This window comes from Gymnoscopelus braueri (genome assembly GCF_963280865.1).
Source record: "Gymnoscopelus braueri genome assembly, chromosome: 2".
Lineage (NCBI taxonomy): Eukaryota > Metazoa > Chordata > Actinopteri > Myctophiformes > Myctophidae > Gymnoscopelus > Gymnoscopelus braueri.
This window is the reverse complement of record NC_137604.1, coordinates 37,772,547-37,798,050: the sequence shown is the minus strand read 5'-3', so window position 1 is coordinate 37,798,050 and position 25,504 is coordinate 37,772,547. Positions and strand designations below refer to the sequence as shown.

The 25,504-nt window shown below is 42.5% G+C and overlaps 1 protein-coding gene across 1 annotated transcript in view; it reads left to right on the top strand.

Annotated features, from left to right (window-relative positions):
• The window catches only part of LOC308074860 (junction plakoglobin-like), a 34,882-nt gene extending 10,854 nt beyond the window's left edge, over positions 1-24,028 (top strand). Inside the window, exons 2-16 of the mRNA XM_080414358.1 lie at positions 10,846-10,898; positions 12,084-12,254; positions 13,227-13,477; positions 14,900-15,138; positions 15,828-16,029; positions 16,605-16,749; positions 17,108-17,211; positions 17,432-17,770; positions 19,767-19,919; positions 20,270-20,389; positions 20,517-20,667; positions 21,484-21,605; positions 21,812-21,851; positions 22,159-22,298; positions 22,801-24,028. Of these exons, the coding sequence (XP_080270484.1) occupies positions 10,886-10,898; positions 12,084-12,254; positions 13,227-13,477; positions 14,900-15,138; positions 15,828-16,029; positions 16,605-16,749; positions 17,108-17,211; positions 17,432-17,770; positions 19,767-19,919; positions 20,270-20,389; positions 20,517-20,667; positions 21,484-21,605; positions 21,812-21,851; positions 22,159-22,292 (2,184 nt within the window). The 5' untranslated portion in view covers positions 10,846-10,885 and the 3' untranslated portion in view covers positions 22,293-22,298; positions 22,801-24,028. The remainder of the gene's footprint in view (positions 1-10,845; positions 10,899-12,083; positions 12,255-13,226; positions 13,478-14,899; positions 15,139-15,827; positions 16,030-16,604; positions 16,750-17,107; positions 17,212-17,431; positions 17,771-19,766; positions 19,920-20,269; positions 20,390-20,516; positions 20,668-21,483; positions 21,606-21,811; positions 21,852-22,158; positions 22,299-22,800) is intronic.
• Positions 24,029-25,504: the final 1,476 nt, after the last annotated feature.

The window sequence follows — 25,504 nt, the reverse complement described above, 5'->3', positions numbered from 1 at the left end:
GTGATGACAAAACAGTCTATGAGCACAGTGAATAGGATCAGTATAGCAACTCTGAGCTCTTGTCAGTCTTATCACAAAGGGATGTTGAATACTTTGGCACTGTGGTTCTGACCTTTGCACTTGCTATTTATTGCAGGTATTATAGCTATATTGTACATACATTCTATTTTATTCCATTTGGTATATAGGTTACTCTGGATAAGAGCATTGAGCTGAATGATTAAATGGAAATGGTTAAGACCTCTGCCTCCAGAGACCCTCACACACCATCCTCTTCCTCGTCTCCCTCAGCTCTCAAAACGATACAAAGGGGAGTGAATCGCCCCCTCTCTGACTACAAACCAGCCAGCCCATAATAACCCTGTGATGGTGGAACATCGAATGGACCTTGATGACCACTATTTCCTGTCACAAATAATACAATGCATCCATTAGCCGCACACCACTTCACATCCTCACTTATTGATTTATAGCAAACAGCTAGCCAATTAGCCCCCAGTGCTGCTGCTAGACAACAGAGTCACAGTAGGGTCTGTGTGTGTGTGTGTGTGTGTGTGTGTGTGTGTGGGGGGTTGGTGGTGGGTGGATGGCTGGGGGTACTGAATGAGGGTATGTGTTCTGGGAGGTGGGGGTGGGGGGGTTAAGCTGTCTCCCAGAGAGGGTGTGGGACCAAAATCATGTGCCAGAGGGGGAGAGAGAGGATGGATGGGGAAAAAGAAGTAGAAGAAGAGTAGTTATTTGAGATGATTGATTGGCACAGAAAGAAAGGGATGGAGACAGACAGACGGACATCTGTCTGTCTGCCATCAAAAAAGCAAGAGAAGCAGACAGACACGCAGACAGGCAAGAGTTCTCATTCTGTCAGGGGAGCACTTATTGACCACCAGAGCCTCTAACGGCAAGAGCTCAGCTGGCTGTGCAGCCATTTGTGTTGTGTTAAAGGCATTTGGGAATACATGTTAAGAGGAGTGTGTGTTGCATGTCTGGGACCATATCTTTTCAAGAGTGCATGACATAGACTGTATGCCTGTAGGCATAGGCTGGTCCAATGTATACAATATGGCTCATCATGAAAATGCATGGTAAATGGGATAGAATCTGCTATACAGTACCTTTGTACCCACCCACCCCATTTTCTGTAGCCACACTGTAAAATCCTATTTTTACAGTAGACACATATCCTACTGTAACTAAAAATGTATCCAAATAGACCCTTTGACTCATTTGGATAAATTTGGGTTAAGTTATGCTTTCAGAGCTACCAACTCTTTTTATCTGTCTGTTGTAACCGGAACTGGCCTAGTAGTATCTTTATCTGTATTCTTATCTTTGGCTCTTGACTCTACTCTTACCTGTGCCTCTCCTGTATTTCACTCTTACTGCTGTTGCTGCTATGACACCTTTTTGTAGGTAACGTAATTTTGCACACAGGTACTTACAAAGGACAGTTGCATAGGAGAGAACATGCAACAACATAGAATAAAAAGAAGTGGTCCCGCTCATTGTCTTTACTTACAAAACCTCATTTGAGGAAGAACAACGTTATGGTCAACTTCATTAATCATCAGGTATCAGTGATACCTGAATTTCCCCATGGGGATAAATAAAGGTTTATCTAATCTTATGTCTTAATACAGAATTTAAATATAACAGCAGATGGGATTGGGACTAAATAAGAGTGCAATGTGGTACTGATATTATTACTACACTATTGTTTCTACTAAATAAATTATTGTTAATAACCTAATAATACTAATCATCTTTTTGCATTTTTGATGATAGCAAACTAGAGAATCAAAATTTTAATGTAAAAAATAATGCATGACAAGGAAAAAGATAAACTATATAGGCTAGAAGCCTCAAAACTGTGTTTTAAGAAGTTATTAAGAAGAAGAAACACATTTATGACAGGCAGGAGAGGTACCAAAGCCTAGCGGGGCTGGAGGATGTGTTGCTATCTCACATGACCTGTTGGTTGAGGTCAAGGAGACATTCTGGAACTCATTCAAACCAGCTTAATCACCACCATCCCACCTGGTCTTCTCCCGAACCTGTTAATTCATGCTAGGGCAGCATGAGTTTGGGTGGAGTGAAGTTTATTTAAAAGGTCAGGCAACAGGGCGAGAATAGGTCGGTTACAGAGTGATAAACGTCACAGGCCTAATTTAAGCTTTGACGCATGGCATCGCCGAAAATGGCACATTTGCTTGTAGATCCGTTATTTTTGTCGAGCGACACCGTCGTGCGTTGATGCTTTTAGCCTACTGTAAATGTGGCTCAGCTGGTGAGAATACAAACGTTGCAATACAGCAGGCCTCACCCCCTCTGGCGCTTAGGTGTATTCAGCAGAATACAGACTCACCCACCCACACCCCTACACTCTGCATGGACACGCCTTTGAGTTGGAGTGCTGCCTGTCACGGCTGTGGAGACACGCCCTGTTTGAAATGCCTGTGGGGTGGAGAGAGGTGTGTAGTCAGTTGTTAGATTGTTCCCTTCATTGTGTGACTTTAGTCGTCAACAATGACCCAATGTCATTGCTGTGTCTGGAAGTGGAAAAAAGAGTTTACCTCAACCTCAGCCTGTGTTGGTTTGTGTCAAGAGAGAATGTTGGGGAAATTAGAAAGGCAGAGTGCGCATGAGTGTTTATCTGTGTGTGTGTGTGTGTGTGTGTGTGTTGTGTGTAAATGGAACAGGGTGAGGGAGAGGTGAGGAGTGCGTGCTTCGTCTTTCAGGATTTATGGGAGCAGGACAGATTGAATATGCCAAGTTAGTGTGGAATCTCACAGCAGGATTACAGTGCTGGGAGCCAAACGGGTTTCTCTCTCTGACTGCCTCTCTCTGCCTCTCTCTCTATGTCTGTCTCTCTCTCACACAGTTAAGCCTAACTTTTAAGTCATTATTTGATCCTGATGCTTGCTGAAAGTAACAGATTTTCAAAAAACGCGACAAGAAGACCTGTTATTTTCTATGAATGACTGTCGCATGGCAAAATATAAATATGCTTTACTCAAAGCATACAAAACTCACTCTCTCACTGTCTCTGTCCTATTGCTCTCGCCTGTTGCTGTTCATACTTGCCCACTCTGAGTTTTTGCACTGACGCACATTCCTTTTCATTCTGTAGCCAGCGTGTGAGTGAGCAGCCCTTCTATATCAGCAGTCATCCTCAGTGCCAGGAGGAGTAGTTGGGGGGGCAGGGCGGTCGTGGGTGAAGGCACAACCACGACACCCACACCCATGGCCATACCTTTCCCGAGAAACGTATGGCTCACTTCCTAATTGAAAGGGCCAGTATTTAAGGACATAATTAGCTTTAATTTGTGTAGCAGAAGTTTTTTTTAAATGTTTCACGGACAATTAAAGAACAGGGTAAAAGTATCAGTCATGTAGAACGAAGAATGCACATAAAATGGGTGCAAGAAATAAGACGCAAGAAAAAAATTTAATGGGGGGCTGGATTGTTGGAATGTGTAACGTGATTTGTGAGAGAGTGGTGTGGTGGTGGTGGGGGGTGCAATGATCCCAGGTGCAGCAAAAAATGAAAGCATATCACTCATTAACTGTTCCACTGATGGGAAGAGGGCAAGGTCCACTTCAAACCGCACAGCACAACAAAGAGCTCTATATATCAGCTAAACATTGGTTAGTGGCAGGGATGGCCTCAGTGTTCATGATCAACTCACCAGTCAGGAAGGTTCAGTGTGCTTTATTATTGGTCCGTAAGGGACCGTACGAGCTGCCAGACAGGGTTCACAGTAGAAGTAAATGAGTAAAAGGGTGAAACATTGAAAGCGTTTGCAGTAAAAACATGAAACAAATAATTTAAGCCCAACAACAGTACAGTAGCTCATCTGTAATTTTGATAAGTGGTGTGTATAAATTATGTCCTGTTGTGTGTTTGTATGGCTGAGGTCCAGTCTGCCCACAATGTCCCAGCCTGCCTGTCTGCTCTCTGCCGTTGGTTTTCTGTATCAGCAGAACAATCTCTACAGTCCGAGAGAGAGAGGGCGCAGTCATCTGGACTGACAGACCATGGAAGGATTGTGTGTGTGTGTGGGGGTGTGTGTGTGTGTGTGTGTGTGTTTCAATGCATTTTTATGATTGTAAGAGGAGGAATAAAAGCAAGTGTGTGTGTGTGTGTCAGGTTGTGTCAATGACGTACATACGTGTATACGAGGGCTAGAGATCGACAACAAAATCGAATGAACCAACACTGATGGAGACAGAGCATCACAAAGCAAATGGTGCCCCAGCTCTCTGATAGGCCAACTGATAAAACAACTACAGTAGAATGAGAGGGCACTGGGCACAGACTGTGTTACCTAGGCAACGTGCAGGGTGTGGCTCGCCGCTGCAACAGTTGACTAAATTCTCAGCCTCGCCCAGAAAAACAAAAGACTACACAAACACTGTGATTGTCTGACAACAGAGCAGTACTGCCACTCACTGGTGTTGGCATTGATGTATGCCTGCATAAAATAAATAAGAAAACGTACTAACTACACCCACACCACCACATAGTTAAAAGTGAGGCAAAATGTAAGTAGAAAACACACATTCACAACCTCTCAGATATGAGGCCTAAACTCTAACTCAACTATGTAAATACATAACTTTTGAAGAGTGATTAAAGGGGAATACCACTCATTTTCAACATTGAACTATGTCTTTAATACACCTTAGAACCGCCCTAATCCCCCCCGCCCCCACAGCCGAAAGTACACCCTGCGTATGTCACTGATCACATAACCTCAATCAATTATCCAGTTCTAGGCAACATAGAAGGGGGTGGGGACTTTTTTCTTATTTCCACACAACAGCTCTAAGGTGTATTAAAGACATAGTTCAATGTTGAAAATGAGGTATTCCCTTTAAGGAACAAGTAAAAAAGACAAAACAAACTAAACAAAACATGACAGACATATGAACTGACCAACCACTGACTTCCTTAGACCAACCATGGATTTCTTTTGTGGCCCAGCCAATCAGAGGCTTACCTGACTGGCAAAACCCAGACATGTTGACTTGACTTATGACTAAGATCCTCTGTTGCTGGAATTGATGATGTAAGATGGTGCGTCTGACCCCATGAATCTACTAACTCTTTGGCAGTACTCAAAGCACACCACACCAAAGGCAGTGGAAGGATAACCAAGATGGACTTGGGCTAAAAGTTTTGAAACCAAAGAACGGTGTGGCAGGGCATCGTTTTGGGTTTTGTAAACTTTAAGAGGTGTTGTAATGCATTTGGCTCGATAAGACCATCAGAATCAGAATTAGCTTTATTGTCACATCACAGGTTTACAGAAGTAAAAAAGTGGGTAAAATTAGTTTTCGTGCATTGTTCCCATCGTATTGTTATTTCCACCACGACCATCGGCTTTGCTATGTATATTTGTGAAAGACATTTAGGGACAGATGTTTTAGGTGTTCCTCCCATTGACAACCCAGCCAAACGCAATCGGAGCAAGTGTTGAAGTCTTACTCTTAGCCATGGTGAGTCAGTGAGTTACGGTACCTTGTAAGCTGATGTGTGCAGCAGTGAGCACAGACAGTCTTGGCACGGTGATGTGCTGCAGGGCCTCAGGCTGAGTGACTACTTGCCTGACTCACCACTGCTGCTGCTTGAGTTACACAGACTCACTGGGACGTTCAAGTAGGTTCAGCATGAGATGTATGTGGTTTGAGTATATGCACACTGACTGACACACTCACGACTCAGTCAGACAGGCATGCACACACCGTCATACATCCAGATACACACAGATACATGTGGAATTGTAGTTGCAGAGGAGAATGTGGTTACTTGCCAGTGACTCACCACCAGGCCAAAACGAGAGTTACAGAGATGAGCACTTATTATTAGAGAGGAACAGACACACAATGTGGAAGTACACTCTCTCTCTCTCTCTCTCTCTCTCTCACTCGTACACACACACACACACACACACACACACACACACACACACACACACACACACACACACTAGCAAACACATAGAACACACAATTCCTTTCCTATCGTTTTCCCTCTGGAGAAACAGTCCCCTGCAGGGGCTACAATGAAACACACACACACACACACACACACACACACACACAGGTACAACTATAAACTACACACACGCACCCACACACCTATCACAGCTCTTGCACATGCACAGAGTTGTTGTAGAAAGAAACCCCAGAAAGCTTTCCTGACTGTGGGAGTGAAACATAAGATGAGACATGTCCCTGTGCCAGGCCCCAGGGCACAAAGCAAGGGAGTGGTACTTTCACTAACACCTCTACAACACCAAGCAAACCAGATACACAGGACAGCTTGGTTTTCTTTATAATTCATATATTTCTTTTCACTTCATCTTGAAATGATACTACGGTACTCGTAATCCTACAATGTAAATACACAAGATGTTGTCTGAGGAATTGTGAACAAATACCAAGATGAAGCAATTTCACTGAGAACGCGTCGTGAGCCAGCATGCCAGGCTGCCGTTACGCTCCAACTTGTTTAGTTAGAAAGAATTTGACTTCCAGATGGGAGACTGATCATTTTAATTCTTTTGGCATGAGCTGATTGTGCTTTCACAAGCCGTGACCAGTCAGCCTACTGTTTTAAACAGTGAGCATGGGAAGAAAAGGATTTCTCTTTGGTTTATGGGACGTAGGCACTAGGCAGGCAGCTGTGGTGTTGGGAGTCACTCACTGTAAATGTAAAAATATTTTTAAAGTTGGACCTGTATATGGGTCCTTGAAGTTCTCTTTGGACTGTTATCATGTTATTGTACTGTACACACCCTTTCCTCTCTCAGATTGGGCTAATAACTAGTAATTAAACTTTTAAATAGGCTAACCCTTTGTAATAAAATATAGCATTTACATTTACAGTGTTCATTGTGTAAATCACAAGACAGTATAACTACTATTACAACTAGAATTACATTACAATTAATTGGGAAGTGCAAGTAGTAAAACTGAAAGAAAGAAATACGAAAGAAAAGAATAGACATACTTAAAAGCATGAAATCAAAGGCAACTCTTTTTATGTGGGTCTTTATTGAGAACATGAACAAGTTCAAAGTTGTGTGTTTTGTTCTGTTGATGCTGGAGTGTGTTAGCAGCCTGTGTGGGGCCCTGAGAGGGAGGCTTTCAGTGACTCAACATGCAGAGTCAAAAACAGTTGGAACATGGCTGCAAAATGGTTGCATGATGCGACAGACACAGGCGCATTAGATATGTTAGAATGTCATTTATTTTACATCTACTTGTTTTCTTGCCATTTGGTTGACTTAATTGGTTAATGACTCACTTCACTGCATTTAAACATTTTACATTTTAGGTGCTCGGCTGACACGCCTTGCTATTGTGAAGTAGTGCAACTGTAGAATGAGCTGCAAAGTTTAAACCATTCCAGGCAGCCAATACAGAGAGAGAGAGGTTGGTTTTTGTTTCAAAACGAGGGCATATTTACATCAAACAGAGATAAAGGATGTTAGCTGGTGGGTGGGTTTGAGACTAAAGCCAGATTTATGCTTTGGCAAAAAAGTGGTGAAAACGTATGTATTTTCAACTGGATTTTTTCTTTCTTGCTTCAACATGAAGTTTTTTGTCAAGTGACACATGGCATGACACTTTGTCGCAAATGTTATGCTAGTGCATAAATTAGTTTTTAGGGAGGTGTGAGTTATACTGTATGTAACTGATCTAAATCCACACCACATTGTTGAAACTGAGGTAAATTGTGAGCAGACAACTCATATCAACAATCTCTCACACTTGGCCCCGGGCCCCCACATTTTTAGTTAAATGTTCCCAAACAGTAAAGCCGATTGTACTTGTTGCAAGTCGGTGTCGCGCACCGGTTGCTTGGCTCCTCAATACACACACACACACACACACACACACACACACACACACACACACACACACACACACACACATTTACCAGACATACTCTCATAAACATTCATACGTTGAACATACTACAAACACCCGCACAGACAATCGTATTCACCACACACTCAGACTCACACGCGTCAGCAGTATGCCAGTAATGTCCCTAGCAAAGAATGCCGTCACTCCAGTTTCACTCCCAACACCACAAACATCTGAGGACATCATGGCCGCCTACAGTGTACACATTGTTAACACTAATTTGTCACATGCAGGAGTGCACAGCCATTGTAATGTTGAACAAGAGCAGCAGCATGTTTAGAGACATACAGAGCAATGAGGAGTATTTGGGAGATACTATAATGGAGTGCATTTGGCACACAGGTGGAGAAAAGATATGCTAAAAAAACAAACACATTTTATGTTAAACGCTAACTACACCAAGAAGCTAGGGGGGTATCGATTGCCATCATGGACCCCCAAATTGACACCCCTGGACATAAAACCCTCTCACCCATCCACCCCCCCTTGGAAAATAAGAAGTAGGAAAAACAGAATGATGAATATCAGAGAGATGCCTGTGGTTTAGTGGTTAGATACAGAATCCAATCCCACCAGTGTGCCTTCCTGCTGTGCCACATTTTCACTCCCATTACAACGACTATAAACCTTCCATCTTAAAACTTTTATATAGATACAAACGGTGTTGCGCCTCATGGCAACGTACAAGTAAAGGATGCAGGAGGATGTTACTGTGAGTGTTGTCTCACGTGGCCAACCCTCCATTCTCACTCCACTCCGATTGGAGGTCTGGAGAAAGTGTCATTGGAAACGGTGACTAGAATGAGTGAGATAAATGTATTAAAACATTGGCTGAGGCATGTATGTGCACTGCACAAAATAAACACATCAACAGCTTTTGCTGGTGTTACATTACTTGCTGGCTGCAGTCGCCATGTTTGTTTCACTGAGTAATAGTTTCATGCAGCCTCTATTGATTGATGCGCGCACCTGAGTGAGCCCCTCCCCCTTGGTCCTGCCCACTAATATCCATTTTTCGCTTCAACATTCCCCAAGCTTTCTAACTCAAGGCCTAGGTTCTGAGGTTACTATGGAGATGACAGTTGAAGCTGTTGGGACCTGGAACGCCAGAGGCAAAATAAGAGAAAATTAAGTCTTTAAAAAAAATCAACTTGCAGTTGCACCATGTCAGTTAGTTTACACAGCAAAACATGCATTTGATAGGTGCCCCGAATACAGACAGTCAAATTCTCTGCGTTAATTTAATTTAATTTTAGATCTAGAGCCCTGGGTGACTCTGGTCAACTAACTCTCAGGGTTAAAGTAGCACTGGGGATACTGTAAAGATTTGATTATAAGTAAGAACTTCTTGATGGGACATGGGAAGCATGCATACTGTGAATAGTAAGGCATTTTGGAATTTGAAATAAATAGCTGAGGTTGTGGTATTTGTATGGAGTTTTTTTTGTGAGTAAGAGGAGGGGAGGTGCCATGTGTGTTGTAAGTGTGTCATGGACACACAGTTGAGTCGAAACCTAACAAGCTGGTTCCTGGTTTGTCGATGGTATACTCTGCGTCAGCAACAGGAGTGTAACTCCCACGGTTGTTATGGGTGGTGGCTGGGGTCAAAGTTCAAGCTGAGATGAGAGGTTGGCATTCCTGTAACACAGCTGTCTCATACTCTCCTCTCCCATAGGACACCCACTGCTGCTACTGTGTTTTTTTGGAACGTTTCAGTGCTTAAATATATTTTTGTTGTGACGGTATGTTTGGTATCTTATTCCCAAATCTCTTAATTAAAAAAAAAAAAATGACTACAGTAGAGGTATATCGTGCATGTACCAGGTAGTCGTGTAGTGTAGTGTACTGTACGTATGTAGTTTATTATTAAAGCATAGTTGTTGTACCTGGGTGGAGTAAAGCTAAATGATGGGGAAAGACGAGAAGAAAGAAGAGGAAGTTGTTCGATTCCCAGCTGTGGTGCCTCTGGCTTGGTCAGATGCTCCAATTACACATTAGACCTTTTCACAGTGGTCATTTTGATGGGTAAACACAGCTCTAGGTAATAACATTAATTGTGGGTTTGTCCTGTACAGTTAACTTAAGGCTGGCACACACAAACGCTTAAATTAAGTTCACTCACAGTTGCCCTTACTACCTTCAGCTGTATTGCAGCATTTATCTGTCAAAATGTATGCTGTGGAAAAGGTACTTTGGCAGAGTTCGTATGTAGGAAGCCAGCAAGGGATTTTGTCCTTGTTGCTGAGCTAGTGACCTCTGCTGGGGGCACCCGTTCAGTGGGGAGGGCATCTGTGGGAGATATTGCAAGTTCGCACATTCCCAGTGAAAAAAATAAGGGGCTGGTGAATTAATTTGTATCAGAGGAGCCACATGGTGACAAAATTGGGAGAAAATGGGGTAAAACTGCCAAAAATAGAAATGAAGAAAGAAAGGTTACTGAGGTGAGCATAGTTGAGACGCATGGCTCTTCACCAGATGACCTCGGTCAGTGTTCTAAATCTAAAACAAAATGGCTAGAGACAAGCTTTTTCTATGATGAATAGTTCATTGGTAATATACCACAATGTGTACATTAATAATTGACCATGCCGACCTTGACCTTAAGCCAACAAATTGCACCATTTTGAGTTAGAGCCTTGACCGTGTGTGTGTTGAGATTAGTTGATGATGCAGTGTATTAAGTCTTTACAGACAGAGTTGCGTTACATACAAAAAGATAGGTGAAACTAGGCTGGGACAAGAATCTAGTCCACAAAAACATTTTTATCATATTGTGGCCAGCTTTCTTGAGTGCTCCGAATGAGTATACAGTATATATTACATATATCTGTACAGAGAGCGCTATTACAATAATTCCACAATTGTTTTGCATCTTAAAACAAATGTTTCCTTCTTTGTGTCTTCCAGGTTTGCTCCATTGCTGTTGGTTTGAGCCCACAAGGCCAGAATGGAAATGCAAAGTAAGTAATTTGTTTTCTTTTTGTTGCAATTATGTTCTTGTATGCTGGACCTGTCTATATCGCTTTTTTCTGATCTACTGTTAGTTCATAGTATTATGTTGTTGTACAGAGGCTCTTTTGTAATGTACAATTTAATCATGGCCTATGTATTATCAAGTACTGTTTTGATATTATCAAAGTCTCGATGCTTAATCCAATTGAAAATGGTTGCAGCTGTCGAAGGGCCTTTTTTATGTTTGTATTGTCATGTCTGCTAACAACGGATCAAAGTGGTAGTCTATAATTAATTCATAGTCAATAATAATAAAAAAGTTAGTGGTTCCTGAACCTGTATCGATGCATAACATTAAAATGGTTGTTTAGGCATAAGCTCAGAGATGGTTAGTTATGGGTATGGTATGGACAGGGTAAGGATCTGGGATAACATTGCCGATAACAAACGAGACTCGTTAACTAGTTTCGTGGCCTCAAGCTCCTGGAGTACAAGGTTGTAGACATTGGGAACCGGCTCAAGAACCATGACCAACAGAAAGAAAACTAAAACTGTACTAATCCATGTCTCAGCCCCTTCCTACAGTACAGGTAAGGTACAGTAGTACCTTAGTAGCAGTGGTCTAACAACCTGCTATTAGTTGGGACTCACTAAAATGGAGGTCAGGTGTTTCACCTGGATGGACATGGTTAGCAGGACATAGCAGTGCAACACTTATGAACAACAAGAAAGGCACGCTCTTACTGGGCGACCAGCCTGTGTACATTATGTAGCTAGCTACATGAACTAACATAAGTAGAGTTTGAATGTATTGAATTAAAGAAAGATTTATAACAAATGCATGACTTTAAAGATTTTACATCACTTGACAACAAGGTGACGATGTCAACTAGCCATTCAATTTGCAAAACGATATCGTTTATAATGTATTTTGAATATTGATATGAAATGTATTTTTTGCTCAGAAACCTTGTTTAGCTTAGTTTAGCTTGTCATGCTAAATTCAAACACAAGCTGATGCGTCGTGAGCCGACGATAACGCACATCAGGCACTGCCACACAACACTGTGTGACGCAGGACTTAAGGGGCGGTCACTGGGCGAAACGCCCGATTTTAAGGGGTCCCACTAATCTATAAGCAGCTGTTGTCTATTTTCCTTTACTCACAATGGCCCTCTCTTCCTGTTTGCCAGTGGCTGACCCTGAAAGCGTGGGGAAGGTGTCTGAGTGGCAGCGGACGTACTATGGCACGGACTCTGGTATCCAATCTGGTGCCACTACAGTCAGAGACGATGACACAACAGAGTACAGCACCTCCTCCAAACACTACACTGTCACTACGACTGTCACAGCAGATGACCCCCGTAAGACACGCACACACACACACAGATGCACAAGCTTCACACATGCACACACACTTAGATAGCGGCAACACCAAACGGCACACAGTCATAATCTGCTGTCACGGCCACCACAAATGACCAGTGCGGTTGATGATACTAGCATCTAATACTTTAAGTGTGTCAGGCCTTAACTCTTTTCTTGTCCTTAAGACTAATTAATATATTTTTTTATCAAACATTCATTGAAAGTCTTTTGACTTTCTCGTTTATTTACTGGTTTAGTGGGTTGTTTGTGAAGGACAAGAATAAAACGTTGTGATGTGTGAACATCTGCTCTAGGTAATCAGAGCACAGCTAAGAGACTTGTGTGAGAAACAGGTGGCCAAGAAAGAAAAAGGATTATTACCCAACTTGACCATGTTCTGTCCAGTGAATTCACTGTAATGAACCTCAGGCTGGCGTTATAATGGGCCTCTCAGGAGAACAAACCTCTTCTCACAGTCCTTCATTTCTTCCGCTAACAGGCTATCAAACTCTGACAGTAGTTATTTTAAATGACTGTTGCATTACTTGAACTCTGTTATTTATATGTAACTATGGCAGCATTTTTATTATATTTATTTTATTCTGTGTTGTAATGTATATTTTATTTTTGTTTGTTTTAATTGTTCGCTGCTGCTCGTTGTTTCCTGTGTTGACCTGTGTGTTTATTTGTTTCCTTTGACGTGTAACTGCCTTGCCTGTGAATCTTCTGTCTTTGTGTGATTTCTGTGGACTGGGTTTGTTGCAAAATGAACTGCCCTTTGGGATAAATAAATCATCAGAATCTGACCTTTTCTGGCCCGGGGATGGACTACACATTTACAGTGATGTTGATTAATGTGCACTGTCCCTGTAAAAACAGAAATAATAAGTAAATTACATTTACTGTAAGACACATACACACATGCATACTGTCCAATCCCAACTTGTTGTTCTATCCTCTGTTCCCAGAACTTGAGTCCCAGTATAACATGACCAGAGCCCAGCGAGTGCGGGCGGCCATGTTCCCAGAGACTGTGGCCGAGGGCACAAGCATCTTGTCCACGCAGACGGACGGACAGATGACCAACGTGCAGCGCCTGGCCGAGCCATCGCAGCTGCTGAAGACAGCCATCATACACCTGATTAACTACCAAGATGATGCTGAGCTGGCCACGCGTGCCGTGCCCGAGCTTACCAAGCTGCTCAATGATGAAGACCAGGTGAGGAAGATCAAAAAAGACGTTATATGTGGTAACAGACACGTGCATACAGGTGCCCATATGTTTGTCTGTTATACACTCTCACACACTCACTCTTGGCCTCTCCATATTTCTTTTCTACCTATGTATCATTCTGTTTGCTGTCGGGTGGAAACCCTTTAAGTCCAACACCGTTCCTTTTGTAATATTTAGAAAAACATTTAAAATAGTTAGAGCTTGTAGATCGGCTATTTTCACTACCGTACTTTTGTGAACACTCTTGTATGATGAAGTAGGGCATTAATTTACAAAAAAACATAAAAGGTTCAAATATGGAGATTCTGCCTGACGGCAACGATTTTATTGGTGTCTGTGTGTGCCATCTTTATTGGTTCCGCCATGACGTCGATAAATGAACTGTATCAGTGGTCATGATCCATCTGACTGACCCTTTCCCTTGTGCTATAGCTAACAAGCTATCATAGTTTGACCCCTGAGGAGCAGATCCTGTTCTAACTTATATATTTACCTCTTATTCTCTCCAAAGTTCAGCTGTATGGGTAACAAAGCATTTTAGACTTAATTGGACCAAAATTAAGAAAGTAGATTTAACCACTTATACACTTCGTTGTATAACACATAGATGAAATGGATCATTGACAAGCTCCTGACTCGTCATATACTGATGCGTCCTGAGTTTGCGGATTTGCTATTTTTGAAAATGTTAAAAATGTTCGTCTAGAATGACAGGTCCGAAATAGGAACGCCAGGGTTAATGTGTTAAATTGGCCTTGATGTTTGTACGTCTATTAATAACGCCTCTCCTCACTCACTCAGAATAGTCTAATGAATGTGTTAACACCCCCTTGTTGACTCCATGGCTGACAAATGCCTTCCCAAGGCAGACTAGATAAGATAAATGCATATTCACGTCTCATGGTCACGTTGTTCTGCTCAGCGGAAGGTTGATGGCTTCAGCAAGGCCAAGTGCAAACGCTTAACAAACAGACGCTTCTAGTGGCCAAATGTCCATCAACATCACATAATGATAGTAATAATATTAAAGATGATAAAACCATAGCATTGTGTACCAACATTTGGAATTTAGCTTAAAGTGCTAAATTGTACAATTACAAATTGGCAAAATAGAAATTTACAAGAAACTGACTTCCCAATCATTTCCTCCTAAAATGTATCAACTCTACTATCCAATGGAGGTGCCCGGTGGCTTAGCCAGTTTGGGCACTGACCATATGTCCCTTGTGAGTTCAAATCCAGCTACCGTCATGTATTGCATGTCTCTCCTTTCTCTCTCCTTGGTTTCCTGTGTTTCTACATTCTCCTTTCTAAATAAAGCATAAAATGCCAAAGAATAATCTTTAAAAAAAACAAAAACATTCTACTATCCAACCACTTACTCTTTCTGTTTATGTCATCCCTCAGGTGGTGGTGAACAAGGCAGCTCTGATCGTGAACCAGTTGACCCGGAAAGAGGCATCTCGCCGTGTCCTCATGCAGTCGCCCCAGATGGTGGCTGCCGTGGTCAGGGCCATGAATAACACTGGAGACATGGAGACAGCCCGCGCCACAGCCAGCATCCTCCACAATCTGTCTCATCAGAGGGAGGGTCTGCTGTCAATCTTCAAGTCTGGAGGCATCCCAGCCCTGGTTCGCATGCTCAGGTATGATGGATACAGCACTCGATGGATCAGTCGACATTTGGGTCTTTTTGAAGGCCTTTGTGAAATGTGAGCGGCCCCTTAGTGGCCAACACATAATTACATAAACAATCTTTAGCTGTCCATAATAAGTCACTATGCGTGCGCGTTGTGACTGAAGCCACACGAATGCTTCTTGTCTTCAGTGGTGAAGCCGCAGTATACAAGGACTATGGTGACAGTCTACAATCTCATTTGGCCCAATAGAAATGGCACTATTTATAAATCCTTCTCCTATTAGAACAAAAGTGCTTCACAAGAACAATGTAGCTATAATTAAGGCATTCACAGATTTATTTATGTTTTCACTTGCTTAGGTTGTCAACTACTATCCTACTTTCACACTCTTATTGTGCATGAGATGCACGTTCACTTATACGTCACCAGGTATTTCCCAGGCATTCATGGCCAAAGGTTTGGGGATAGCCCGCACATAGAGGCATGAGCTGTAACTAGTCTACCTTGGGAGGAGACATACAAACCCTGTTTTAGACAGCTTTGCTTCAGGCCATGGTGCAAAAACACTTGGTTGTCCTGGGCAGCTCCCAGGTGTGAATGTGTGTGTGACCATTAAAATGCAGTGTTGCTGTAAAAGGGCACCACCAGCAGCAGCAACAAAACAAAGAACAAATCATCTCCCCTGTCTCTCTCAGCTCTCCCATGGAGTCAGTGCTCTTCTACGCCATCACCACCCTCCACAACCTGCTCCTCCACCAGGAAGGGGCCAAGATGGCTGTGCGTCTGGCGGACGGCCTCCAGAGGATGGTGCCCCTGCTGAAGAAAAGCAACCCCAAGTTCCTGGCCATCACCACCGACTGCCTGCAGCTGCTGTCATACGGAAACCAAGAGAGCAAGGTAGCGTGTGTGTGAGAGAGCGAAAGAGTGACAGGAATAGTATACTTTAAATTTGGCTGACTGTTTAGTGTGTGTGTGTGTGTGTGTGTGTGTGTGTACAAACATACAATTATGTACTTACTGCTACAGTTGTCATGTTTTGTACTATCTCTGTACTGCCACATCCTAGTAACCCACTGAACGAGTTGGTACATGTGTTGATTTGGTTATTGTGGTGTGTAAAACGAAGTCATCCAGTTGAGTTGCGCATTTATGGGTTGGGTGTTTTGGGGTGGGGTTGTTTACTGTAGTACACTTAGTATGTCCTGATAGGCCAGTTTTTTTTAAGTTCTCTGTACTACAAGGCTTTAATTAGAATTAGTATTTTATATGGATAGGAGGGTAACTTATTGTAATAATAATGCCCTGCGTTCAACTCTATCCCTCTGACTTTCACTTGTTAATTCACTCTCCCTCTTCCTCTCTGCCTTGGTCCCATTCACTCAATCTCTCAACTCGATATGCAATACTGACCAAATGGCGACGCACAAAGGGAAACCATTACATAAGGTCTTGTGTTTTTTTCCCCCCATCAGTTGATCATCCTCGCTAATGGAGGTCCAGAGGGTCTAGTTCATATTATGAGGAACTACAGCTATGAGAAGCTGCTGTGGACCACCAGCCGTGTGCTCAAGGTCCTCTCTGTCTGCCCCAGCAACAAGCCTGCCATCGTAGAGGCTGGTAGGAAGACTTCATACTTCCACTGTTATAATCTCTCCTGTGACCTGTTGCCCCACCCTGTCTCTGTCCCACTGGCCTTCTGGGACTTCCTGTTTAAAATAGAAAGAAAGATACATCATGTTCTAAACAAAGTTGCTAGTATATGACTCAGTGACTCATACTATCTTTGTTAATTATTCCTCCTGTTTTCTGAGACTAAATAGGCCTATATATTATGTAAAGCCAGCTTTCTCATTTTGATTCATTAGCTGTAAAAAAAAAAAAACACTTTGATTTTCTAATCTTAGATATTCCAATCTATTTGTTTATTTGTAGCTGCCAGGCTTAACTGTTTAACTGAACTTCTTTCTCTTTCCAGGTGGGATGCAGGCTCTGGGGAAACACCTGACGGGCTCCAGTCAACGGTTGATGCAGAATTGTCTGTGGACCCTCAGAAACCTGTCTGATGCTGCCACCAAGCAGGTCCGTCTGTCTGTCTGTCAATGTTATCTAAGTACTATAGTTGTTCCTGTCACTTAAAAATAATAGTTATACAATGTTGCTGGCGATGGATTGAATACTGACTGAATTTGTTTGTTGAAAATGTATATTCATTGTCATAGCACTCTCAAATGTCTTATTGCCATGATAAACCTGTTACCTAAGCAGATTAACTAGAACTAAACACCTCCTCAACATCCAGGAGGGTCTGGACAGCCTGCTGCAGGTCCTGGTCGGCCTCCTGAGCTCCGACGACGTCAACATGTTGACCTGCGCCACCGGCATCCTCTCCAACCTCACCTGCAACAACGCCCGCAACAAGGCGCTGGTCACCCAGGGCAACGGGGTGGAGGCGCTCATCCACGCCGTGCTGCGCGCGGGGGAGAAGGAGGACGTGACGGAGCCCGCCGTCTGCGCCCTGCGCCACCTCACCTCCCGCCACCCAGATGCAGAGGTGGCCCAGAATGCCGTGCGGCTGCACTACGGCATACCCGCCATCGTCAAGCTGCTCAACCAGCCCTACTACTGGCCTGTTATCAAGGTACTGTGATGGTGGCGTTTATCTCTAAACGAGCCAAGAGATGATGGGGGGGGGGGGGGGGGGGGGTTTAGGTTGAGTCTGTGCAGAAACATGGTTTCTGACCCCCAGGGGTCCGTGAGGGGGTTTCAGGAAAATCTAGTTAATATAGCATCAAAAACAGTTTAACCACTTTAACAATATTAACACATTGACCGCCAGAGGTTAATCTCATAATGTACTCACCAGTGCCAACGTTTTATTGTTGTTTTTTTCACGTTGCCATAGACCTCGTTAAAATCCTTAAGATTGAGCTCTGCACTGTTTGTAAACATTGCGGAGATCTCCCTGCGTGTACCAGTCCAAACCACGTGTCAAACGGGGCATCCATGTTGTAGTTAGAACGGTTTAGGTTAAACAGTGATCAGCGAGGAGAAAAACTACAATCGAAGAAAATGGCGTTGCAGTGTGCGCTTTAGAATGGAGTCCTATGGGATCGGCAAAACGTGATCCTGAATAATTCCATTTCCGGTGGTGTTACAATGAAATGTGCCGTACTAGAAAATTGAAAAAAGTTTTATTTTCGAAAAAAAGGAAAAAGCACCACAGCCCGTAGGCTACGGGATCGGCGCTTTACAGTTGGATTTATCGGCCCGTAGGCTACGGGCCTGGCGGTGAGAGTGTTAAGCTCATAACGCGTCACTGCATTGTGAGCTTGTAGATCTGCTATTTTCAAAAAAAAATTTGAAAAGATGTGAACATTTTGAAACATAACAACACAAATCTTGTATGGGGTTCCTTGGCACTAAATATTTTCAGATGGGGGTCCACGGTCAAATACATATTAATTTGGGGTCCTTTTTCAGAACCAGTGGTTTAGATCTTGCAGGAGGGAAAAGGTTTTAGTGAGTGAGTGGGGTTGTACAGGCGGCGTATACACAGCAGCAGAAAGACAGGAAGAAAGACGGGAAGGAAGGAAACCCTGCACAGGCCTTTGATCTGTGGAGAGACCTAAGGGCAAGGAGGATAAAACTTGGACCCTAGCATCTCTGGAAATAGCAGATCTCTAAGCTCACACTTCGGCGAAGAGACTTGGTGCAAAGGGAACAAAGAGCAGACCAAGTACAGAGCCACATAGAGCCACATCAGGTCAAATTTACTAAGTATAGAGGGTTTAAGTGATTGTTTTCTGGGAGGAAACAGGAGATAGAAAAGGGGAGGGGAGGAATGGACAGATGGACAGAGAGAGATGAGGAGAGAGGGGGGAGACGGAGGACAGGGCAGAGGACCAGCCTCTCTGTGAGCCCAAGAGCGGGAGAGCATGAAACACACATGGCAGCATTGTGTTGCTGGACAGATTGTGCACCCAGTGATGTAGAGTTTAAAGACCCCCATCTCTGGACCCACATGTACCCCTGTTGCTGTTGGGTTGGTACGACATGCTGCCAGTACCTTCCTGCCTTCTGCTGTCCCCCTCGCTCAGCTTTCCTACTGTCAAACCATCCTGCCTCACTAGAATGGACTACCCACTGTCCTGAGCGTGTCAAGCCAACAGCTCTACACTATTTTGATCACATATGCAGTATCTATTTATTTTATGTATTTGTTTTATATTATTATATATCGTCGTCGTCTGACATAAACCTTGTATGTCTGAAACCGTTACTTTTCAGGATATGGAAGAAATAACTTTCCAATGGATGCAATATAGTTATTATTTCATCACAAGCTCTTGTTAAAACCTTTCATTGGTTAAATATTTATAAAACCCGCAGACAGACTCAACCTGTCTGGTTTTATATACCAAGGTCACAACACGCCATTATGCAGGGCATTCATTTACAAACAAAACATAAGAAGTTGAAATATGGAGATGCAAGGTTTCCACAGCAACAGCACAAAAAAAAGAAGTAAAACAGAAAATCGTGAAAGGTGCTTCAACAATTGGGTGCTCCCTAATATCACTAACCATTAGGTCACTTCTAACTGCCAACCCCCACCTGTCATCCTTCCCTTGCAGGCTGTGGTTGGTCTGATCCGTAACCTGGCGCTGTGTCCGGAGAACCAGGGCCCACTGAGGGATGCAGGAGCCATCCCCCGCCTAGTCAACCTGCTGCTCAAAGCCCACCAGGATGCCCAGAAACACGGCTCCTCTGCCCAGCAGACATACCAGGTTTGGAGACAGACAGACACTGAATAATAACCTTGGGTACTGCCCTACAAAGGCCAACAACAGTTAGGAATACTTTTACTGAGTAATTGTGGTATATCTTCATCAAATGATGAGGGGTTGTTTATTATTTCAGTGAAACCACATCTGTATCAGCAAAATTAGAACGGTACAGTAGATAAAAACAGGAAATGGTTTTCCAATACCAGACACTGTTATTAAAGTTACTAGCCAGTGACAAGGAATAATAAATGGCACAATGGATATTATTTACTGTTATGATATGTTGTGTTCAGTTTGTGGATCTCGTATACTCTTTTATTGAGCGACTTGTGTGTGAATGTTTGGTTCAGGATGGTGTGAGAATGGAGGAGATTGTGGAGGGCTGTACAGGAGCCCTGCACATCATGGCCAGAGACCCTGTCAACAGAGCCAGCGTTGCCGACATGGAGACCATCCCCCTGTTTGTACAGGTATGGTAACACCATAAATCCAACACGCATGCATATATAAAATGTTGGGTCTTTTTTGTTGTCATTCTTGATGTTCTATCTCCAGGATGTATTGACTGACTTGGCTGCCTCTCTCTCTCCTGTACAGCTGCTGTATTCTCCAGTGGAGAATGTGAAGCGCGTGGCGGCTGGCGTTCTGTGTGAGCTGGCCCTGGACAAACAGTCAGCCGAGCTGATCGACGCCGAGGGAGCCTCTGCTCCACTGATGGAGCTGCTGCACTCCAACAACGAGGGCATTGGTACGCACATAGTGGACCTTTACTCTCACCGTAACCACTTTCAACCTGCCGTCCCCTATTTTGGGCATGTCATTAACCCATTAAGACCTGAGGCGATTCTTTAAAAAAAATCTAAATCATAACAGTTTTTGGAAACAAATCAAAAAAGAATGTTTTCAAGATTTTTCAAAAATAGCAGATATACAAGCGCATAGCGCGGCACTCGGTGCCGCGCTATGAGCTTGTATATCTGCTATTTTTGAATAGCCAAAGACATCTAAAGTGACACAGATGCGTTCCAGGTATAGGCAAAAGATCTTCTAGAATTTTCCAAAACAGTGAAAAGAGCACATCTACAAGCTCACAACACGTCGCATTGATACACGTTGTGGGCTTGTAGATCTGCTATTTTGACCATGCGACACCGTCATGTGACGAAGTATAAAACACGGCATAAGTGGTTAAGAGCTTCAAAATCAATCGCGCTATACATGCATTCAAAAGGAAAGTAGTCTTGTGTAGCCAGATGAGAAATACAACCTGCAATGTTGGCTAGACCAGTTTAATTTTTACAGTTACAGTAAACACAACCTTCAAGCATTTTGTAAATGGAAGTGTGCAGCCCACTCTGTTAAGTATTGTTGCTTTAATGAAACTGAATGCTGGAAAGTTGAGAGGAAGTCAGCCCGAGGGAAGTACAGTAGAGAATGTTGTGGTGGGATTCAGACATGTCTCCAAAGACGGGGATCTAAAACACTACTCCGCTGTGTATCTGAGCACGCTGGAGTGGAACTTTGTCCCAGTGTTGACCTCAGACACATGTTTCTGCCTCCTTAGCCACCTACGCTGCAGCCGTCCTCTTCCGCATCTCTGAGGACAAGAACTCTGACTACAAGAAGCGCGTGTCCGTGGAGCTCACTCACTCCCTCTTCAAACATGACCCGGCTGCCTGGGAACTGGTGAGTGAATGGCTCCCTCAGTTGGCCGGAAGTGGAAACTGCAGATCTGAATCATTTTAGTTTGTTTTGTCCAATACAATCATCACCGTGATTTAGAAAAAAGTGCAAAGTGTGCAGGAAATGTTGTGGCCAGGTATACGTTGATGCTAAAAGGTTGAGATTACCTTAGTTTAACCTTTTTGCTTTTCTCACCGAACACTCCACAGGCCCACAACAATGTACCCATGGACCAGGGCTATCCAGATGGTGAGTGAATCGCTGGACCAGAACTGCTCATATGGCAGGTTCCTGTGTCTACCTAGCACACTCCACTGCTCATGACCCCCTCCATAGCTGATCAAAAAAATCATCCTATTCATATCTTTACTTATTACTCATAAAAAAATGTTTACATTACTTTAATGACTATGTGGTTACACTACTTGTTACATCACTTTACTTACTCTCAGACCCTGATGCGTTGTGTGACGTGTTGTGAGCTTGCAGATTGGCTGTTATTGCTATTTTTGAAACGGGGCTTAAGTGGTTAACGAAGTTTGTGTCTGTGTTGCAGAGCTTGATGGTTTCCAAGGTCAATGGATGCAGAATGACATGCCCATGGCCATGGATGCAGAGGGAGAGATGCTGCCAGAGGACTACCAGGGAAACATGGTCTACGGAGGACCACAGTACTCTGATGGATACTAACAGAAGGTACACTCATATGTACTGTACATACAGGGGTCCATGGATTCATATACAGTAGGAGGCAGGTGGCCTAGGGCAAGGGTTCCCAAACTTTTCAGGACGCGACCTCCCAAAATAATCATAATATGATTATTTTGGGAGGTCAAATAGGAAATGGGATATTATTTGAACTGTGGACCGACCCCCCACCCTGACAAGCACTTGGAATTGTAGTCATTACATTTTGTTTGATTCGGAGAAGCTCACAACAAAAAAATAAATGGGGTTTAAATGTTTAAACTGTTCCTCATTTTGCTGGGGACTCCCTGCAACCCCCTCAAGGACCCCTGGGGGAACCCAGACCCCACTTTGAAAACCAGTGGCCTAGGACAGCTGGCTGACCGCTAATTGAAAATGTCACTTGTGGGTGTATTTCAGCCCAAATTTCAGCTGAATTGTCAATGTGCTCATAAATGTTTATGATAAATCAGTGTGTTTTCTGATGCTAACATGATCGTTTTCCTTCTAGACCCAGAAGACAAAGTATAACAGAGGAAGAAGATGAGGAAGACCTGAGATGGGGGGAGAAGGAACGATAAGCAGTGAACACATCCATTCATCCACCTCTCTCTATCTCTCCCCTCAGCTTCAATGTAATATATGCAATTATTGCTGACTGTGGGACTCAATTATCTTAACAGGGCTTTTACTTTGTTTTATAGTATAATAATGCTGGCGATACTGACGATGATGATAATGCATGTAGGTTGAGGACCTTCAACAAGTGTGTGTGTGTGTGTGTTTGTGTGTGTGTGTGTGTGTGTGTATGCGTTGCGTGCGTGTGTGTAAGCTTTTGGGTGGGTAATCTATGCCAAAGAGATTTTATTTTGTGACAATAATCATGTAGCTTTCTTTTTCTTTTTCTTTTCTTTTTTTTTTACAAATAAAACATTAAACCGAATATTAGTTGAAAACACTGCCAGAGGTGGATAAACGTGTACAGCACACCTCGCACCGCTCAATCATTCTTCCTTATAGCGCCTTTGCAAAGGACACTTGCTGTCTAATTACCAAACCTTTTAACACTATATATACAGTATATCATCAGACCACCTCTCCCACTGTGACCTGCCTTCCTCCCCAGAGTTCAGAGGAGTTAGTTTGTGAATTAAAATACTGACTCAGTTTTCCATTTACACTTATTTAGTAGCAGAGAACATGAACTGATGGGAAGGTCTTTGAAAGACCTCTGGAAGAACTATATTGTGGCCTTTTATAGTATAAGGTTGCCCCCACTCTTAATTGGTAATGTGTCAGTTTTAAATATTAATTGATCAACTAATTGGTGATTGGGATCATAGTTAAGAGTTTTAGTTAATCCGTTTATACGAATTGTTTCTCATTGTTGTGTATATTGCATATACATCCGTGCACAATTGTTCACATACCTGGAATCATGACAACATTCACAAATATATACATGTGGTCTTTTATACACGGTTCACCTGAAGTGTAGTTTTTGCATAACTGTATTCATTTGCAGGAGGATATTGATGTGAGGGAAGTAATTTCAGAGATCTTCCAAGTTGAACTGACAGTTGGATTAGCCGACGACGTCCTGAGACAATTATCTGACTAAAAAGCATGTGTTGGTACAGCCCAGGAACTAGATCAAACTACTGACAGGGAATTTGTCTTTCTACTTAAGAGTTTTTACCTAAAATTTGTTTAAGAAAATAAAGAATATATTAAACAAATTGTGCTGTCAGTTTTCATTGAGTGAAAGAATGTGAATATTATGGTCACAATTCTTAGAGGATAAGGCTAGAGGGTGAGTAGAGTAGAATACGTTGCATCTGCATAAAAAGGCGATCATGTCCTTTGAACACTTAAATAATGTACACTGTACATCAAAGCATACCCCTTATTTGGTCAATAACTAAACCACCTGCTAGTGGCTTGCATAGCAACTGCATTAGTTTTTATTCAATATCATTCTTATTATTTTCATATTAGAAAATATATTCAACAGTTTCAAAGTTGCAATGGCCATATCCCATTTAAAATGGACACATCATGCTGACAGGATATGGTACACTGTGTAATTGAGACGGATAAACCAACCTTTAGAGTTATTGCTTGATTGCAATGTTTTCCTGTATATTAGTCTATTTTGGAGAGGTCAGTTTACGTTTCATGGTTTGTGTGTGAGAGAGACATGACAAATTAGTATGTGTTTGAACATTTTCTCTCTGGTGAGTAACGCATGCAGCAAAGAAAAGGTTGGGAGTTACAGCCATTAGAATGTAATTTTACATGTAGTTGTGTATAATGTAGTTAAGTACAGTAGCTATGATAGCACTATACAACACTGTGACTGACCCATTCACCATTCAAAATGACTTGTAAATAATTAGTTGTTTTTAGTCGCATACTGTACGTGACCAGTCAGTCATAACGTAAGACATCATAAAACTCTGACATTCACTGTTGTCAGCGTACTTTGTTAAAGCTCGGGTTCGTAACTTGATTTTTACGGCTTCGCTCTGTATTACTGATTAGCGTGAAATGTCTTGTGCACGCTGCCAGTAGGCCAAGGATATATTTGTTTTTAAAGGTAGGGTAACTAATATCTTTTGGTCAAAACAAAAATAAATGTTTAAAGGTTAAAGCACTATATTCTATTCGTTATGTCCCTCCAGCTCTTTAATAAATAGAAAATACATTTTCAGGTGGGTTGAACATTTTCAACCAATCAGGAGAGTACCCATTTATCAGCTTCAGTTTGATATCGTTCCAGTTCCAATTTTGTCTGCTCATTTCTTTGTGTCATCACTTCCAATTTCACTTGTTTAATCTGTATCCTGTATGAGTTCTCTCTCCTGATTTAAAATGGTATCCCTATCCCATTCCCGACCTGAAAAATGTATTTACATTTTCTGTTTATTAAAGAGTTGGAGAGACAGGGAGACCCCTGTTACTGAACAAACACTATAGCAATGATTACTATCAGAATATATAAATATTAGTTAAGTATAGTATAAGTTATTTTACACTTATTTTAACAAAGGAATATCACTTATCCTACCTTTAACTTAAATGTTATAATGTAAGTCAATGGCAGCTGGATCGTGCTGAAATCTTGCCCAAAGGAGATGACTGTCACCTTAGACTGGCCACATGTAGTCTGAGATCCACATGGAAATCACAGTTTTTTTTATAAAAAGATATCA